This window comes from Mesoplodon mirus (genome assembly GCF_964341445.2).
Source record: "Mesoplodon mirus genome assembly, chromosome: 11".
Classification (NCBI taxonomy): Eukaryota; Metazoa; Chordata; class Mammalia; order Artiodactyla; family Ziphiidae; genus Mesoplodon; species Mesoplodon mirus.
The window spans coordinates 27,491,478-27,511,906 of NC_138987.1; the positions used below are offsets into that span (position 1 = coordinate 27,491,478).

A 20,429-nucleotide genomic window follows, 5' to 3' on the forward strand; every position below is an offset into this window, starting at 1 on the left:
TGTAAGTTGGTGTAGCCACTATGGAAAACAGTATGGAGGTTCCTCAAAAAATTAAAAATAAAGCTGCCATATGATCCAGCAATCCCACTCCTGGGCATATATCTAGACAAAACTCTAATTCGAAAAGGTACATGCACTCCTATGTTCATAGCAGCACTACTCATAATAGCCAAGACATGGAAACAACCTAAATGTCCATCGACAGATGAATGGATAAAGAAGATGCGATACATACACACAATGGAATACTACTCAGCCATGAGAATGAAATAATGCTATTTGCAGCAACACGGATGGACCTAGAGGTGATCGTACTAAGTGAAGTAAGTCAGAGAGAGAAAGACAAATATCATATATCACTTACACGTGGAATCTAAAATATGACACAAATGAACCTACCTATGAAACAGAAACGGAATCACTAACAGAGAGAACAGACTGGTGGTTGCCAAGGGGGACGGGGTTGGGGAAGGGATGGAGTGGGAATTTGGGGTTAGCAGATGCAAACTATTATATAGAGAATGGATAAACAACAAGGTCCTACTGTATAGCACAGGGAACTATATTCAATATCCTATGATAAACCATAATAGAAAAGAATATAAAAAAGGAATGGGGGCTTCCCTGGTGGCGCAGTGGTTGAGAGTCTGCCTGCAGATGCAGAGGACACGGGTTTGTGCCCTGGTCCAGGAAGATCCCACATGCCGTGGAGCGGCTGGGCCCGTGAGCCATGGCCGCTGAGCCTGTGCGTCTGGAGCCGGTGCTCTGCAACGGGAGAGGCCACGGCAGTGAGAGGCCCGCGTACCACCAAAAAAAAAAAAAAAAAGGAATATATATCTATATATAGAGAGATATCTGAATCACTTTGCTGTACAGCAGAAATTAACACAACATTGTAAATCAACTATATTTCAATTAAAAGTTTTTTTAAAAATTCCTAGCTGAAATGTGAATGCCAGGTCTTCCCTCCTCAGAATGTGGGCTCTGCGCAGGCCCAGGTTCATCTTTGATCTCTGTTTCCACCCACAGAGCTTAGCACATTGCCCTGTGCTAAGGGGCCTTACATATGGGGCCTGAGCAAGACCAGATAAAGAACTGAAGCAAGTCTCAAAGAAATTGTGAACCAGCTGTCCCAGAAAGCTACTGAATAATAAGATCGACACCTGAGGATATCCTTGGTGAAGAGATCTGGAGCTGGATTCCTGGATCCACAGTTTGCATTAAGAATTTGGCCTGGTATCTCCCTCACCTCCCAGTACCAGTAACCTGAATTTCCTCCAAGAAACTACCCTTTCCCTATTCCCAGCCATGTGCTTTAGCTGATGACCCCTTTCCTAGTCCCAGGGATGGATCCTAATTGATTTACATGTATCACATCCCTCTAGCCATGCTGACAAGCTATTTTATAAGAAAACCACTAAAATCTCCACGGTTTTAGTATAATAGGGTTTATTCCTTGCTCACATAACTGATGGGTGACTTTCCTCCATGCAGTGATTTAGGGACCTGGCTCTTTCTGTTTGGTTGATCTGCCCACCTTATACACATGGCTCCAAGGTCGCCTCCAAGGTCGCCCTGGGGGTCATCTCCATTCCAGTCATCCAGAAAGGAAAGAAAGTATCAGGATCATGTCACTTCTACCCATATTTATCAGCTAGAATTCTGTCACAGGGCCACATCAAACTACAAGGGAGGTTGGGAAATGTAGTCTAGCTGTTTACACAGAAGAAAGAGATGCTTGATTTGGTAAACACTGAGTTGGTCTCTGCCACAGATGCATTTAACTTAATCAGAGCCAATGATGTGTGAAAATAGGTTTATGAGAATTCTGGAGAAAAGATATTCTCTTTTCCCATTGATTGGGTGGGAGTGGGGGGAGGGTGCCTGAAATCCTGGGACTATTAAGCAATCTGGGAATAGGGCTAGCCTGGAAAAAGCAGAGCTGAGAGAAGGATCGTAAGTCATCATTCGAATCCTGAATCAAGCGATGCCTGAGACAAGCCTATCTTGGGAGTTTTCACTATTGAGAACTAATACATTCTTTTTTTTAAATTTTATATTGGAGCATAGTTGATTAACAATGTCATGTTAGTTTCAGGTGTACAGCGAAGTGATTCAGTTATACATATACATGCATCTATTCTTTTCCTTTCTTTTCTTTTCTTTTTTTAAATTTTTGGCCACACCACAAGGCATGTAGGATCTTAGTTCCCTGACCAGGGATCAAACTCGTGCCCCCTGCATTGGAAGAGCAGAGTCTTAACTACTGGACTGCCAGAGAAGTCCCCATGCATCCGTTCTTTTTCAAATTCTTTTCCCGTTTAGGTTATTACAGAATACTGAGCAGGGTTCCCTGTGCTATACAGTAGATATACATTCCTTTTTGGTTTAAGCCAGTTTGACTTGGGTTTTCTTTCACTTGCTACTAAAATTATCTAAGTTATACCATTACTGTTGGCTATCAAACTCCACTCTCCTCTCCTCTCAGTTCTGTTGATGGCAAAGAGGCAGCAAAAAGAGGTTAAGAGTTCAGAATCTGTAGCTAAACTGCCTGGATTTGAACCCCAAGCTTGCTCTTGGGCACATGACATCTTTGTGCCTCAGTTTCCTCACTGATAAATGAGGAATAATAATAGTACCTGTGGTATAGGATTGTTGAAGATTCGTGAGTTCACATGTAAATGCTGAGAATAGAGCATAACACTGAGTAAGACTGTAGAAATACTTGTCATTATTATGCGGTGCTGTGCCAGACCTCTGTTGCTCCCACTGCCGACACTTCCAAGACTCCATCACCTTTTCAGCTCCCTGATGCTTCCCCAGTCTCTCCTCTTTCCCTCCACAGCCCTCTCCTCTCCACCCCTGCCTCTTCTACTATCTTAATTGGCATGGATTGTCGGGAAAAAGATCTTTTACTACCCGAAACAGATCCACTAACTCACCCTGCGTGAAATGGACTTTTTGGACCTTCCAGGTGTCGTATACTGGCAACTAGTGATACCCACAAGCCAAAACTGTCCAGGACGCAAAGCTGCATTTTCCATATATTGGGACTGAAAATCCTCCCTTGAAAGGTAGCAGGAGGGGACCCAAGTACACAGTCCAAAATGCCACTTTCACTGTATTAAAATGTAAGGGACATAAATATAAGGAAGATAGGTATTAACAACATTAGCAAATGTTAATAATTGTTGGAACTGGTTTAAGGGTACATGAGGGTTCATCATACTCTTTAATCTCATATGTCTGAAAATTTATATTTTATGATAAAATTTTTTTAAAAAATGTAAGGGACATGAGGTGCTCCATGAACCAGAGGCAACTTTTTATTTTCTCAAGTCACCTGTCAAGGCCCCATGAACCTTATTTGACATGAAATCTAGCATCTCTTTCTAGAAGATTCCTCCCCACCCCATCTCCCCATAATCCGCGAACCCCAAGGAACTGTACAGTCCAAAAGCGGGGTTCACGTGGCTCCCACGCCCAGGCTGGGAGGAAAATTGGAGTCTCGGGACCTGTCATTGCCCCTTTTCGCCACACGGGGTCACTGTTAAAAACAGATGCTGTAGGTCCTCGCTGCCATAGCTTGCGAGGGTCCTGGTACCTGCGCAGGCTGTCCTGAACTGACTCCCCAAGGAAGTCCACCCTGATCCCCGTGCCAAGCGCAGCAAGCGAGCCTGTGGCACTCCCAGGGCGACCACTTTTAGGGATCGGCTCTTTCAGTCCACATGCTGAGCCGCCTTCCAGAACATCAGCCAACCCCAGACTCCCAGAATCAGGATTCCTTCTAGCATCCTCCTCAAGGCTTCACCATTTTTTCAAATTGGTTGCATTACGCCTCCTTTCTGAGGAGACCATCCTCCATGGCTCCGAGGTGTTGTGCGTTTGGAAGGAAAATTGCCCTCAGTGATTCCAGGCGGCACCTCTCTCTCGACAGAAAAGGGCACACAACACATTTAGAATCAGGCAGCCCATCCTGCGACAGGACCAAGTCGGTCTCTTGCTAATTCCTCGTGTGCGGGAAGGGAAGCGAGAAGGAAAGGAGCTTGAGGTCTGTGCAGTTCACCTCTGCCTGCCACCCTGTCCAGGTTTTTGCGGGCTCTCACTTCAAGAGATTGCTTGCCCTGCGTCTGCTGATACAACTCCTTCCATTATTTTTATTAAATCTACAGGACATGGAAGAAAATATAAATTTTGTGTTTCTTTTTGCTAAAATCCCATTGACTGTCCTTTTTGGACTGTTTTGGATAGTCTGTGGACTATCAGGGGGTGGCTCATATGCCTTTAGAGCAGGACCACAAAGGACCACAAAATGAGCCACGACTAAAGGACATGAGATTTTTTTTTAATTTTTGTTTTTTATCTAATCTGCATCCCAAAGCATGTGGTAAGTGATTTTTTTCATTATAATTTTTTAATAACCTCAAAGCATACAAAATTTAGGTAATCCTTATACAAATATACACTGTATTATAACAAATGCTGGCAGTAGGTGTATTTTTTTAAGAATAGGATTAAAAAATCAGATCTTTGCTTTTTCAACTGCCTGAGGTTTCTTCTCCCTGTTTTTCCTTCTTCACCTTCTTCTCCTGCTGTCTTCCTCCCTCACTGTCTCACACATTTTACCCTCTTGAGATTTCATTTTTTTGTTCCCTTGATTGTTGGCCATATCCAACTGAAATGTTTTAATCAATTATTTATTGAATAAAATATAATATTCCTGTTCTTTAAGAAACAGCTTTGGTGAAACTTTTTTTTACATCAAAGACACAAGCATACACCGGATTATGAAAATGTAAGGGCTAAAATTATAAAAAGCTTCTAAAAAAATCACAGGGGAAAAGTTTCATGACATTGATTTGGCAGTGATTTGTTGGACATGACACAAAAGTAGAATCAACAGAAGAAAAAAACAGACACATTGGACTTCATCAAAACGAAAAGCGATTTGTACATTAAGGGACACTACCAACAGAGTGAAAAGACAACCCATGGAATTCGGAGAAAATATTTATAAGTTATACACATGATAAGGGATTAATATCCGGAATATATAAAAAACTACAACTCAACAACAAAAGACAAACAACCTAATTTAAAAGTAAAGGACTCAAGTAGACGTTTCTCTAAAGAAGATACACAAATGTTCCATAAGCACACAAGGAGATGTTCAACATCATGAATCTTTAAGGAAATGCAAATCAAAATCACAGTGAGACACCACTTCATATCCATTAGGATGTTTTCTAGGAAAAATTTAAAATAACAAGTGTTGGCAAGGATATGGAGAAACTGAAACACTTGGGCACTCTTCCTGGGAATATAAAATGCTACTGGCGCTGTGGAAAACATATAGTAGCTCCTCGAAAAATTAAACAGAACTACCAGATGATCCAGCTGTTGGAGGAGGTCACGGAGAGGACATTGACCACCCATCGACCCTGGCATCGGAAGCTCCTCACCCCTCCCCTGTCCTTGGAATGTGCATTCCGCTTGCCTTCCCTGAACTAGTAGCTGCCCCAAGGACACAGCCTTGAGATAGCAAGGGGTTGTTGAGACCATATGGACAGTATAAGTGACTGAACCCTGTTAAGGCCTCTCTATAAACTTTTAAGATTCTGGCAGGCGGGTGCGGAGATCTGCTCGTCTTGCAGCCCCCATGACAAGCCTCATAAGTAAGTCCCTTTGCTTGTTAAAACTGCACTTACCAATCTGGAACCATCTGCCTCTTTCTTGGGTCTCTCCTTGCCTTCAGTGTACAGGGGCCAGTTTCAGATTTTCCCTGGGAAGCTCCCAAGTTTATGAACTGACACGAGCAACTCCACTCTCGGGAACGTGAGGGGATTTCAATCTAAAATGGACCCGGAGGACAGGAAATGGAGATTCTCAGGCATGCGCCCTGGGAAGAATGGAACTTACCAACTGAGACTGATTTTCCATAAACGCCTGATTTACAGAGGACGGAGACTTATCTCCTGATCAATAAACATCCACCATGAATCTCTCCCCGTCCTCAAGCCAGTGAATTTGCTGACTGGACTCTGGCTGGACTCCCCACTCTTTGCACTACTTGCCCGTAAATATTGATATAACCCACCCCAAACCCTCAGTGACTCACCTGTGGCTTATACAGCATGTGTTTCCCAAACTGCAATTCCTCTGCTATTCCTGAAAAAAACTCAATTTCTGCTCATTTGAGCTGGCCCCAGTTTACCTCTTTATTTGGGGTGAAAGGTATAGACCCAAAAGAATTGAAAGCAGGGACTCAAACAGATATCTGTGCAACCATTTTCACAGAAGCATTATTCACAATAGCCAACAGGTGGAATCAACCCAAGTGCCCATCAAAGGATGAATGGGTAAACAAAATGTGGATACATATACACTGGAATACTAGTCAGCTTTAAAAAGGAAGGAAATTCTGACACATGATTCAATATGGATGAACCTTGAAGACACTCTGCTAAGTGAAATAAGCCAGACGCGAAAGGACAAATATTGTGATTCCACTTACATTCGGCACCTGGAATAGTAGTCAAATTCACAGGGACAGGTAGTAGAATGGTGGTTGCCAGGGGCTGAGGGGAGGGGGGAAAATGGGGAGTTAGTAGTTAATGGGTATGGAGTTTTGTTTTGGGATGATGAAAACGTTCTGGAGATGAATAATGGTTATGTCTACACAACAGTGTAAACATACTTAATGCCACTGAACTGTACACTTAAGAATGGCTAACATGGTAAATTACATGTTATGTATATTTCCCACAATAAGAAAAAGAAAAGAAAATGAATTTCCTTTTAACTTATGTACCCTCGAATTGTATTTTTCTTAGGTCACTGGTCCTCAACTGGAGAGAGAGGCAAAAGGAAAATGAAAGAAGAAAAAATTTCTGGTGCAGATCTCCAGAAAGACTCAGAGAAGCTAGAATAATAGGTCAAAACCAGAATGGACTCAAGTTGAGGAGCTCAAGAATCCTAACAGTTACGTGGCTTGTCCGAGATTACACAGCTCATAAATGGGAGAGCTAACATCCAAACCCTGGAGAACGTATGACAGTTTGGTGATTTTCTCATCTTGGAGTAAGAAGTTGGGAAAGATCTATTTCAAATGGTTTTGGGGTCTTGTCTAAGAGTCTATGATGCTCCACATCCCCCCCTATTCCCAACAAAGGTATTCGCTCCAGCAAAGTGTAATGGGGCAAGATGTCCTGGAGAACTGCATAGGCCACCCCAGCTACTGAAGACTACACATCTCCAGGACCAACCCTAGGCTGGGGCTCCAGTGAGGAATGGGGGCGGGGGGGTGGGAACGTTAAAGTGAGAGATGGGTGGAGTTAGGGCATAAACCACTGGTTTATGGGTGTCACATTGTTACTTAGGACAGACAATGTGGGGGGGGGGGTGTATACTAGACTCTTTTCACAGAGCCTTTTAAAACTTATCTCCCTTTCATCTGGAATACAAACACAAGGAATAGTTGGTTAACATCTGAAAGCTTCCATCAGAAGCCTAGAGGCCACCAGTTCAGTATCTATGCATCACAGTAACACCAGATTGTGAATTTAGTATGATACAGATAGGGATGGTTTTTCAATATTGAACTTAATCATGATCATCATCCAATTTTCCTTCCCTGCTGGAACATTCCCATGAGCATACAAAACTGCAGTTATTTCTCACATCTTCCAAAAATCTTTCCTTGACTCATTTCCACCCTCACCAGTTACTGCTTTATTCCTTTGCTCCCCATTTGCTACAGAAGCCAATAAAAAAAAATCCAATTTCTCCATCTCCTCTCATTCTTTCGTAAACCTACTCCATTCAAGTCTTCTTCCCTACCTCTTCACTGAAATTGCTCTTGACAAGTTCACTCAAAACCTCCATATGGCTAAGTCCAGAGACACAGCATTGGTCCCCTCCACCCCTCATCGTTATTGGACACAGGTGAGCACTCCCTCCTGCTCGACCCAGTTCTCTTGCACCTCTTCATATCAGTGTCCCTGGAGCTGTGCTCTACTCTCTACCTACTCTCACTCCTTTGGTGATGTACCCTGTCCCAAGGCCTTAAATAAAACTTATAGTACTGGTGATTCTCAAATGTCTATGTAACTCCAGACTCATTCATTCAACTACTGCTTGGCATCTTCATTTGGGTATCTAACAGCCATCTCAAACGTGTCAGAAAACTGAATTCCTCAATATCCCCTACAAAATCCTGCTTTACTCACACCCTCCTATCCCAGTGGATAGCAACTTTATTCTTTGAATTACTCAGGCCAAAAGCGTTGGAATCATCTTTGACTCCTCTCTTTCTTGCTTGCCCCCCATGCAAACTATTGACAAATCTTCTTGGTCCTCCTTGTGAAATATATCAAGAGCCCGGCCCCTTCTTACCACCTTCATGCTCCACCATGGTTCAAGCCACCATCATCTCTTGCTTGGTTTATTGCAATGCCTGTTGAGAAGCCTCACTTGCTCCTCCAAGGTCCATTCTCAGTATAGCAGCTGGAATGATGGTTTCCTAACAGAAGCCAGATCATGTCTTTCCTCTACTCAGAACCCTCCAATATTTCCCAGAACCCTCACAGAGGCTCTTTACCTTCCACCTCCCACCACCATGTCCACCTAAGGGCCTTTGCTCCTGCTGTCCCCCCTATCTGGAATATTTCTCTTGATTATTCACTCAGCAAATTCCCTCACCAACTTTCAGTTCTTTCTCACATTTCACCTTTTCAGTGAGGAGTACCCTGACTGCCCTACTCAATATGCCTTTTCTAGCTCTCCAAAAATTCTTTACCCAGCCCGGCTGTCTCTGCCTTAAAATTCTTGATAATTTTTTAGCAAAGGGCCCTGCATTTTCATTTTGCACTAGATCCTACAAGTTATGTAGCCGGCCTTCCTTAAAGATCTCTCCTTGCCTCTGTCTTTTTTATTTTTAAAACAGAGAAAACAATAGTACCTTTTCCATAGGAATTTTGAGAGAATTAGGTAATATATGTTAAGAACCCGACATATTAATATATATAAATTCATTCAACAATAATTTACTATTTGTCTACTGTGCATCAGCCACTGTTCTAGGAACTGGGGAAATATCTAGAGAAAATTGCTTTCATGGAGCTTGTATTCCAGTGAGGGAAAGAAAGCCAGTAACAAACAAGATCCTGTCACATGGGGTGAGTACTATGCGGAGAACTAAAGTGGAGTGGTATGATGCAGTGGTTAGATGACCACTCTTGCTTAGGTGATCAGGGGCAGCTTCTCTGTGAAGTGACATTTAAATGAGAACAGGTGACAAGAAAAAGTCAACTGTGCAAAAATCAGAGGGAAGAGCCTTCCAGGCAGAGGGAACAGCAGTTGAAAAGGCCAAAGATGGGAACTAACTTGAGGTGTGGGGGACACAGAACAAAGGCAGGATGGGGGCAGCAGAGTGCATCAGAGAGGGCTTCAGGACAAGGCCAGAGAGAAGACCAGAGCCTAGATCAGGTAGGACCCAAAGCCACAGCGACCGGCTGGTGCTTGGTTAAAAGAGTGATGGCAGGGGCTTCCCTGGTGGTGTTGAGAGTCCACCTGCCGATGCAGGGGACACGGGTTCATGCCCCGGTCCGGGAAGATCCCACATGCCGCGGAGCGGCTGGGCCCGTGAGCCATGGCCGCTGAGCCTGCATGTCCGGAGCCTGTGCTCCGCAACGGGAGAGGCCACGACAGTGAGAGGCCCGTGTACAGCAAAAAAAAAAAAAAAAAAAAAAGTGTGATGGCAAGTCATTCAAGAGTTTTAAGCTGGGAACATTTGGTCTTACTTATACGTTTAAAAGGTAATTCTGACTGCTATTTGAAAAACGGATTGGGGGGGGCAAAGGTGGAAGGGGGGAGGTCAAGTAGAATGTTACAATGCTACTGTGATAATGTAAGCCACAGATGATGGCAGCTTGAACCTGCGTGAGAGTGGTGGGGATGAAGAGAAGCGGTCAGATTCATGCTAGGATTCTAACCACTGAAGGTAAAATCAATAGGAATTGCTGGTACTCTTGGTGGAGAGGAAGAGAAACGAAAATGACTCGAGTAATTGGGAGGATAAATGTTCACAATGATCAAGTAAATATCAAAAATTATTATGTAAATACCAAATAATACCAGCTACTAATAGTTGATTACTAATGAATCCTAATTAAGAATTATGATGCTATCTTTTTTTTTAAGTCTTTATTGAATTTGTTACAGTTTTTTTTTTTTTTTCGGTATGCGGGCCTCTCACTGTTGTGGCCTCTCCCGTTGCGGAGCACAGGCTCCGGACGCGCAGGCTCAGCGGCCATGGCTCACGGGCCCAGCCGCTCTGTGGCATGTGGGATCTTCCCGGACCGGGACACGAACCCGTGTTCCCTGCATTGGCAGGCGGACTCTCAACCACTGTGCCACCAGGGAAGCCCTGAATTTGTTACAGTATTGCTTCTGTTTTTTATGTTTTGGCTTTTTGGCCATGAGGCATGTGGGATCTTAGCTCCCCAGCCAGGGATCGAACCCACACCCCCTGCAATGGAAGGCAAAGTCTTAACCACTGGACCACCAGGGAAGTCCCTAGGATGTTATCTTGAAATAACATCCTAACTAGAAAGGTGCCCTGAGGATGGTGAATGCCCAGTAAACGTTAGTTGATGGAATGAATGAACTGGGGGGAGGGAGACCGCTGACAGGGAGGGAGAGGGGGGAAGCCGGAGAGAAACATTGCCTACTTCACAATTTTGCCTAAAGCAGGACCTGCTGACTGGTCTTCACAAAAAGGAAAAACAAACATCACAAAAAAAGAAAGTTTGCTGCGTGGAAAGATTTGCCCTAACAAAGGAAAAGGAAAGGGCCAAGAGGACAGGGAGACACATGTTTGGACACATCCCCTGCCTGGGAAAGCTGACTCCTGAAAGGGCCAGGATCTGATGAGTGTGCAGGAAACCCTTTTGCCCTGTCAGTTCCTAGTAACAACCGGGCGCATTTATTTACTCTCTCAAAGCACGATGCAGAGGAACCAGGAGGGGTGTTCAGGGCCAGGTGAAGGCATGGACATTTATTTATCCATCTGTGCATTCAGCACTTTCCGTCAGTTGGGAAGCATAAAGAAGAAGCGATGCCATGACCCCAATGTACTGCTACCTGGAGATATAGCACTTCAACCCAAACTAATAGTCTCTTGAGCCCTGGTATCTTATACTCGCAATAATAACCTTCCTATAAATTCAGCCCCTGAGAAATGGCAGTGGACTAAGAGGATGCCTCTCCATGAAGATTAAAAGTTTAAACTATTTCCAAATCACGAATTGTGCTACACAGGTACATGTGGGGTGCACCATGTCAAGTTTAGTCCATTTTTGACTTAAAAGAGTGATATTCCTTTTGGTTCAGCCTGATATTTACCTCTGCAGGCTGATGAAATAGTTTAGGCAAAACACCACCATGACAATAAATCCTAGCTTAAGTATAGCCCCACTACACTCTCCTCAAAATCTCAGAATGTTTCTTTCCTTAGAGAAAGTCATTTTGAGGGATTTAAGCCAATTCAGATTACTTGGGGGAGAAAATAATTTACCTACAGTCCTCTAGGATGCACCCAGATTTCAAGCCAACCACCAAAGGTGTTCAAGGCTTAACAAAATTTGGAGGGAGAGAAATCTTAGGGTGAGAAATGTGAAAAGAAATGGTTTATAATATCCTGTAAATGTGGAGAAGCAGAGTGGATATCACGTCACTCAACCCCCTTATTTTATCACAGAGGTTGAAGGGCTTGCTCGAGGTCAGGGTCAGTGGTTCGGGGCAGAGCTGGAGCCAGACCCTTGTATGTATTGAACCAACTCTCTTTTCTGAACCAATATTCCTCACAGATGGAAAGAGTCTGGGACTCGTGGATTAAAGCCATTTTGTAAGAAACAGAAAAATATTTAACACAAGTTACAAGAATTTGATTTCCCAGGTATCAAAATAATAATCCAAAAGAAAAAGATGTGAAACAAACTCACCACGAAACAAGGACATTTTAGAATGAGTCATTGAGAGGAGATTGCTATGGCAGAGCCAAGTGGCATCAAGAGCAGAAAGAACTGATTTGGGGTTCAGGGAATTTAAAGAAAAAAGAAGGGTATGTTTCAATAATGTTTGGGGGGTGATGGTGGTATTTTACTTGAATTATCCAACCTGTTTATCTATATCGCTGAGAAATGTTCACTTCTGTGAGTTATTCTGTCAATCATCTGTACTGAGCACTTGCTGTATATCAAGCACTCTTCCAGATCTTTGAGATCTGTCAGTTAAGTAAACAGACAAAAATCCCTGCCCTAAATGAGCATGTATTCTAATTAGGGAGAGAGGCAGCAAATAATAAACATAATAAACTTGTGGACTGTATGGTGACTCAGAAAGTGATACACTCCAGGGAGATAGAAAAAGATAAGGATAAGGGCTTCCCTGGTGGCGCAGTGGTTGAGAGTCCGCCTGCCGATGCAAGGGACACGGGTTCGTGCCCCGGTCCGGGAGGATCCCACATGCCGCGGAGCGGCTGGGCCCATGAGCCATGGCCACTGAGCCTGCGCGTCCAGAGCCTGTGCTCCGCAACAGGAGAGGCCACAACAGTGAAAGGCCCGCATACCGCAAATAAAAAAAGAAGAAGCAGGAGTAGCGGGGTGGGAGCTTTCGGTACAGTAGTCTGCATAGGTCTCATGGAGAGGGTGGATTTGAACAAAGGCTTGAAGGAAATGAAGGAGTTAATCAAGTGGCTCTTTAGGGGAAGATTTTTCCCGGACTAGACAAGTCATGAAGGGAGAGGCATGCCTGGCAGATGTGTGCTCCACCACGTGCTCTGTAGACCTGGTGTGGTACCTGGTCCTGGAGCATGGCTAAGTCCTTTTACATAGACTAGGAAGCCTCAATCCATCCAATTTGCCCAAGTCATGCTACGCCATGGACAACAAGACCAGTAGATCATGCAATGGACCATCTGGAATCGGTGACACTTCAGTTCTGGCCCAAGTATGCCTGTAGTTGTATGAATCACAACCGTATTCCTTTATATTTGCTCTTCAGGACTTCTGGTGGTCATGACCTTGTCTCATGTGACAACAAATAGGACTAAATTCAGTTTAGCATTTTAATGACTGAATTAGATGAACCACAGATAATCCATTCACTAGCTTAGGCATCAGCTATCAGAATGGTGGTCTATCATAACAGGCAAAGCAAACGATTAGAGTAAGATTACCTGGTATCTGTTACTAGCTCATGCTAACTTACTGACACTGAATAAATCACTCAATTCCTTTAGGCCTCCATTTTCATATCTACCAAATCAAGATATCACCTTTTACCCAGTCTAGTTCCCAAGGTTGTAATAAAATTTAAGATAATATGTGCAAAAGTATGGTGGAAGTTATAATGCACGAAGCAATGTGACTTACCCACTTCCGTGTCCTCAGAGCCCAGTATAGTGTTTGGCGTTCCATAAATGTCTGTTGAATGAATGAAAGAATGAGTTAAATTTACAGTGTGATGGCAACCAAAAAAAAAAAAATCATCCTGTTAACACGACATATGTCTATACAATCAAAGGTATTAGGGAGTATTTGGGACAACTACCTATATAAATCAAGCCAAATAAAATATTACTTAGACTTTTACTTGAAGACTTTTTAAAGAGGTTATTTCAAACCATGATATTAAACTGTAGGCTACTCTCAGTTTAGCTTGTTAAGTCCTTTGATTTAGAAAAGTGGAAGCTATTTTTACCCAAAGCAGAGAAAGGAGAAGGGCAAAGAAAAAAAGAATTCAACATTGCTCAGCAGATGGGTACAAGAAAGAGCTTTAAAAAAAAAAAACAAAACAAAAGAATGTGGGTTTCTTTTTAGTAATTTCTATATCTGGAATATAAACAGCTATCAAATTGTTTCAATGTTGACATAAGATATGAAGGAGAGAAGAAACTATATTGTGCTCTGGCCAAGATGTTTCAGGTACCAAGAATTCTACCCAATTAGTACACAAAAAGAATATCCAGGAGAATCAACAGCAAGCTATTCCTATAATAAAACTGGATTCCACCGAAAATGCCTACTCAGCATAAAATCCAGAAGCTAGGGCAGAAAAATACACCTCTTCTCCTGGGAGACTACCTTTAATGCTACCTGAAATTATGAATTGAGATTCTGAAAGTCTGTTTTGTTAGTTCTGTTTGTTCCACCTTGGCCTGAATTTAAATTTTATCAAGGACCACATTTCCAGATAGTTCTCTCTGATTTTGAAACCGTGGGTAATCATTAGTTAAATCCATTTCACCTGTAATCTGCCTTCACTAATCAAGGTCGTTTTAATTGTTGCTGCAAAAGACTCACATGTCCTCCAAGCTGCATATGGCGTAAACGATAAGATGTTTACCTGAGTCGTCTTCAGGAGCTTGAAGTCAGCTGCGTCTAGTTCGAGCCGAGCTGGTAAAGACCTGTTAGGACCACCGACCCTCCAACTGAGCATGCGCGAGTGTCCGCCCAGTGACCTTTCGAACCTGCGGAGGCCTGTAGCCTAGTTACACCTGCGCAGAATGTCAATTACCACCCCTTTTCCAATCACTTTCCCCACGCTCCCCACGCCTCAAACAGTCTTGCTTCTTTATTAGGTGTCCCGTAGATACCCCGGAGCCGCTTGCCTTCGCGGAGGTGGATTTGAAGTTTGTTCTCCAGTTTCCTCGTTTGGTTGCCTTGCGAATAAACCCTCTCTTTGCTGCAAACCTCAGCGTTTTCACTAATCAAGGTCGTTTTAATTGTTGCTGCAAAAGACTCACATGTCCTCCAAGCTGCATATGGCGTAAACGATAAGATGTTTACCTGAGTCGTCTTCAGGAGCTTGAAGTCAGCTGCGTCTAGTTCGAGCCGAGCTGGTAAAGACCTGTTAGGACCACCGACCCTCCAACTGGGCATGCGCGAGTGTCCGCCCAGTGACCTTTCAAACCTGCGGAGGCCTGTAGCCTAGTTACACCTGCGCAGAATGTCAATTACCACCCCTTTTCCAATCACTTTCCCCACGCTCCCCACGCCTCAAACAGTCTTGCTTCTTTATTAGTTGTCCCGTAGATACCCCGGAGCCGCTTGCCTTCGCGGAGGTGGATTTGAAGTTTGTTCTCCAGTTTCCTCGTTTGGTTGCCTTGCGAATAAGCCCTCTCTTTGCTGCAAACCTCAGCGTTAGCGTTTTGGCTTGCTGTGCAGCGAGCAAGACGAACCTGGTTCGGTAACGATTTCTCATGCTGAAAGTTTTCAGGGATGTAGTATTGTTTCCCTTTTCTAAGTTTTTACTTCCCAAAGCACCATCTTCACTTGGAAAAATTCTAGGAGTTCTTGGATTTGTTGAACCTACGTGAAGCAACTTTTTCAATTTTCTAGATAGCTGCTCAAGAGAGACCAACAGGTAGCTGCTGTTCCGAGCTCTTTTTCTTCCTTAGTCTAGCAAAAATTGCAGGGAGAATGAAAAATAAATCTTGACCAGAAAACTCACCTTATATATCAGTTTCTGGCCTTTTTTATTCCCCTGCAAAGCAAAAGATACAATTGATTCCCCAGTAAACAGGTTTGTTCTACTTCAGAAGTATAAGCTTTGACCCGTTGGCCATCTCACAAGGTCCAGAAATATCTTGTTCAAGATTCAAGATCCAAAGCAGGTCCTGTAGATAATGCTTCAGCATCAACCAATGGCTTCACACTGCCTGGGTTCAAGTCTCCGCTCCACTACTAGCCTTCTGACCTTGGACAAGTGAGTAAACCTCTGTCTGCCTCAGTCTCATCTGCAAAGTGGGGATAGTATATGATAATACCTCTGTCCTAGGCTTGTGGTGAAGATTGAGTTAAAAGTTTAGAGCGTCTGGCATATGTGAAAGGTATGTGTGTGTTTGTGATGGTGGTGAGGAGGACGGTAATGTTGGTGATGGCGAGGACGATGATTCTCCCTCCTTGGAATGCTGGTCAGGGCACACGTGAAATGCTTTATAAGTCGAAGTGACCAAGGGCTAATGTCTCGGTAACTGGCGTGATGTAGAGAAAGGACTACTAACAACTCAGAATGCTATAGCCGTAGGGGATGCACAACAGTATTACCCAGGAAGTGTCCCAGCCCCTCTTTTGCCTTTTCCAATATGGGAAAAGTTTCCACATTCCAATCAGGAAATTAATCCTCTCACCCAAAAGGAAACTATCACCTCTCATGTTGTCACCACTGAGGACAGATCGCGGGGGCAAAGGAGGTGAGTACTAGTCGAGGGGGACATAAGGAGGAAGCAATGAGAGAGCAGGAGGGCAGCCCTGGGCAGGGAAAAGCCATTCCCAGGTCTTAAGTAACTGCCAGCAGCTTAATAGGGGATATTGGAGACAACAAACTGCCTGTGTAGTATTGTTGATTTAAAATCCTTGTCTGGCTTCAGCAGGGCCCTGGTGGAGCAAACGGGCCATCCTGTCAGAGATATGTGTAACACACCGACTTACTGTGACCTAGGAAAGTCTGCCAAGGATGTCTTCAGCAAAGGATATGGGTTTAGCGTGGTCAAAATAGCTCTGAGAACCAAATTATGTAGTGGAGTGGAATTTTCTACTTCTGGTCATGCTTACACTGTTACAGGGAAAGTATCAGGCAACCTAGAAACCAAATACAAGATGTGTAACTATGGACTGACCTTCACCCAAAAGTAGAACACAGACAATACTCTTGGGACAGAAATCTCTTTGGAAAATAAGTTGAAACTCAACTCAACACATAAGTTCAACTCAAGGGTTGAAACTGATTCTTGATACCATATTTGTCCTGAACACAGGAAGGAAGAGTGGGAAATTGAAGGCTTCCTATAAACAGGATTGTTTCAGTCTTGGCAATAATGTTGATGTAGATTTTTCTGGACAAACCATCTATGGCTGGGCTGTGTTGGCCTTTGAAGGTTGGCTTGCTGGCTATCAGATGAGTTTAGACACAGCCAAATCAACACTGTCACAGAATACTTTCACCCTGGGTTACAAGGCCGCAGACTACCTGCTGCATACTCACATGAAGGATGGCATTGAATTTGGAGGGTGGATCTACCAGCAGGTGAACAAGACGATTGAAACATCAATAAACCTCGCGTGGATGGCAGGCAGGAACAGCACACGTTTCGGCATCGCTGCCAAGTACAAGCTGGATTGTAGAACTTCTCTATCTGCTAAAGTAAATAATGCCAGCCTGGACTGGGTTATACTCAGACCCTTCGACCAGGAGTGAAACTGACCCTGTCAGCTCTCATCCATGGAAAGAACTTCAGTGCATGAGGACACAAGGTCGGGCTGGGATTTTTTTGTGTGTGTGTGTGGTATGCGGGCCTCTCACTGTTGTGGCCTCTCCCGTTGCGGAGCACAGGCTCCGGATGCACAGGCTCAGCGGCCATGGCTCATGGGCCCAGCTGCTCCGCGGCATGTGGGATCTTCCCAGACCGGGGCACGAACCCGTGTCCTCTGCATCGGCAGGCGGACTCTCAACCACTGCGCCACCAGGGAAGCCCAGTGGTAGGGATTTGAAATAACTTGAAGAACCTCTGTTCATAGCAATCAAATGAGCCTCACAGAAATAAAACTATTCAATTTCTAAACAAATCCAAGTATTTAGAAATGTTTCTAATGCAACTAATAGGTAAAGTGTATGAACAGGTCCTGAACTGCGGAATCCCCATGGCCACTGGCAAGCTAACTTCTACATCCTCGTAATTTAAAAATGGAACATTCAACCTGCTAAAATCTAGGATAGTATTTCCCTAGGCAAGAGCAATAGAACATAGATCTGGAGGTGCTAAGGTTAGTTTGCAAAGAGAAAACATCTCTTGGTCTAAAAGTTCTGGAAAATACTGCTTTAAGCAAAGTTGAACTGTTTTTGTTTGGTTTTGTTACCTTATGTTTTACTGAGGGATGTCTCAGAACCTTTAATGAGCTAATGAGCATGGTCAATCCCCAAGAAAGGGATGGCAGAGGCAGGGTTTTCCAAATTATCTGATAGAATTCTTCCCGAGCACCCCCTGCAGCATCTTCCACAATTATTTAGGAAATGCAAGTGTGGTTCATTCTCCCCCCTCCAGGAATCTAACCCATTCCAAGACCCAGACACTTATCTGTGTTCTTCAGAGAGAAAACAATCAGAAAAAAGCCTCCAATTTCTTTCCTGCATGTATTAGTTAAGGTAACACAGCTGCTATAACAGATTAACCTCAACCTCATTGACTTCACACAATGAAATTTAATTTTTCCTTAAGCAGCAGTCATCCATGCAAGTGGAATCACCTAGGAAGCTTTGAAAAATACAGTTTCTGTGCCCCACCCCCAGACGTACTGATTTGATTGTTCTGGAGTAGGGTAGACATTGGAAAAAAAAAAAATTTAAGCATCTCCAAAATTCTAAATGAGGTTGAAATCCACTGAACCAAGGGATTGTAAGGACTTCCTCATCTGGCGTCTTCTCATTCAGACCCCTGGGTTAGCCTCTGAAGGGCTTATCTGTACCAGAATTTTCTTGGATTATTGATCAATATAATGTAATGTTATTTCAAAACTCCAGAGAGAAAGATTTTGCAGAGTAAGGATTATTTAACCAAAACTAGTCTCTAACTGCCAGTCTCCCAATCAACTCAGTGTCATGAGATGTACCCTTATAAGCCTGTCTTGTTGATTAGCACAGATGTTATCCTTTGTGTTACTCGGCCTGACAGTTTTCTATCATGTCAATGAGACCGGAGCACCACCTGCTACTTATTCATTAGCTATTGTTTTAAGCAGTAGAGGGTAGTGGTTAACAGTACTGGATCTAGAGTCACCCAGTTTGAAAACTGGATCCTTACCTACTAGCTGTGTGACCTTGGAAAAGTTGTTGCCTAACCTCTCTGCCTCAGTTGCCACATCTATAAAATGGAGAGAACAATCCTATTTCACCAAGAATTATGGGGATTAAATAGGTTAATCCATGGAGAAGTCTAACATAGTGAGAAGCACATAGTAAGTTTTCAACAAATGTTGGCTATTGTTATTTTTCTTACTTTCAAATGCAGGTCTCTGCTCTAAGCTGCTGGGGACACAGAAGATGAAGCCTAGTCCCTCTCTGCAAGGAATTCACAACTGGGCACAGGAGACAGACATACAGACCAGAGAATTATGATGGATATGACTGGGCTTTCGTAGAATGATGCACTAAATGCTGGGAAGGTCTCCAAGATGATATTGGAGGAGTGGGACAGGAAGCCTTCCTGGAAGAGATGCCATTAGATCTGGGCCACAAAGGGTAAGATAAGACCTACAGATTCAGTTATTTGCTACTGAAGTGACCTGGAATTGGGGAGAGGATGGGTCAAAAACCCAACCAATGGCATCTGCAAAGAGACATTTCTTCGTGGTAGAGTTTGCCACCATCCTCGTCCAAGTCAAGGACCTGGCCTTCTGCAACATCCCCTCCATGCCTGGAACTGTGCCCATTTATGGGCATCCCTGCTTAAACTGCCTGATGGCAAGCTCAGACCTTTGCATTCAGGGGGAGAGGCCTGCAGTTTTCCATGCTGTGGCTGCGTAAATGTTGGCAGGGCCTGGGGCCAGAAGTAGGCAGGACCAGAGGCGGATGGGCAGGGCAGTAGGACGCAGGAGCTTTTTCTTGGGAGTTTATAAGGCACAAAAATTCCGGACCATGTCTCTGCCTCGGCGCCTTGAGGATATCCTGTCATTGAGCCAGACGTGTATACAGTTGAGAGTGGCCGATTTCACCACGACCCCTAGATTGGCCATTTTTCCTGTCTAGAGGCAGTTCTCACAGATCATCTGTTTCAATCCAGGAAAAGGAGAGGAAAAGATTTAAAAGCAAACACTGAAATGAGAAAGAATTCACTGGGCGTTCATCAGACTAAGTTGTAGCTAAATAGTCCTGACAGGTGCCTGACGTGGAGAAGAAGCAAATATTTCCTCACCATGCTACAAATTTTAATACTTCTTTTTCTTGGATTGGCGGCACAAAATCTCTGTTCCCTGCCTGAAACTGCAGAGCAGGTAAGATGAAACTTGCGTTTCTTTTAAAATGTGTTTACGTTCACGATTGTGTACATAAACTTTTTTGCTTTCCTACGTTGTCGTAGGTAAATGGTACTATCTGGACTTCACAAAATAGAAAGCTTGTGGAGAATAGGGTGCTAATGGGGATCCATCTGAAGGGATGCTAACCCAGTTCTATTCCTGTGTTAAAACGCCATTTTTGGGATCTCTGATTTAAGTGCTCACATCCCTCTATCCACTGTGGATTTTGCTATCCTTTTGGCCGGTTTGCTTTAATGAATACCTCCCATTGCATCATTCTGAATGTAGAAAATAACAATGGCTGTAGATAGCTGAGTAGAGAGGAGCTCTGGGGAATTCCAGGTTGGGTGATAACTG

General features: G+C 43.7%; 1 protein-coding gene and 1 pseudogene across 2 annotated transcripts in view; both read left to right on the top strand.

The window, feature by feature from the left end:
- Positions 1–16,444: 16,444 nt before the first annotated feature.
- LOC309812524 (non-selective voltage-gated ion channel VDAC3-like) lies at positions 16,445–17,320 on the top strand (annotated as a pseudogene). Its single transcript has one exon. The product of its transcript is annotated as a non-selective voltage-gated ion channel VDAC3-like (transcript).
- A 2,432-nt stretch (positions 17,321–19,752) lies between these two features.
- Positions 19,753–20,429, top strand: part of STAB2 (stabilin 2) — a 155,126-nt gene continuing 154,449 nt past the window's right edge. Inside the window, exon 1 of the mRNA XM_082635128.1 lies at positions 19,753–20,048. Coding sequence (XP_082491254.1) covers positions 19,971–20,048 — 78 coding nt within the window. The 5' untranslated portion in view covers positions 19,753–19,970. The remainder of the gene's footprint in view (positions 20,049–20,429) is intronic.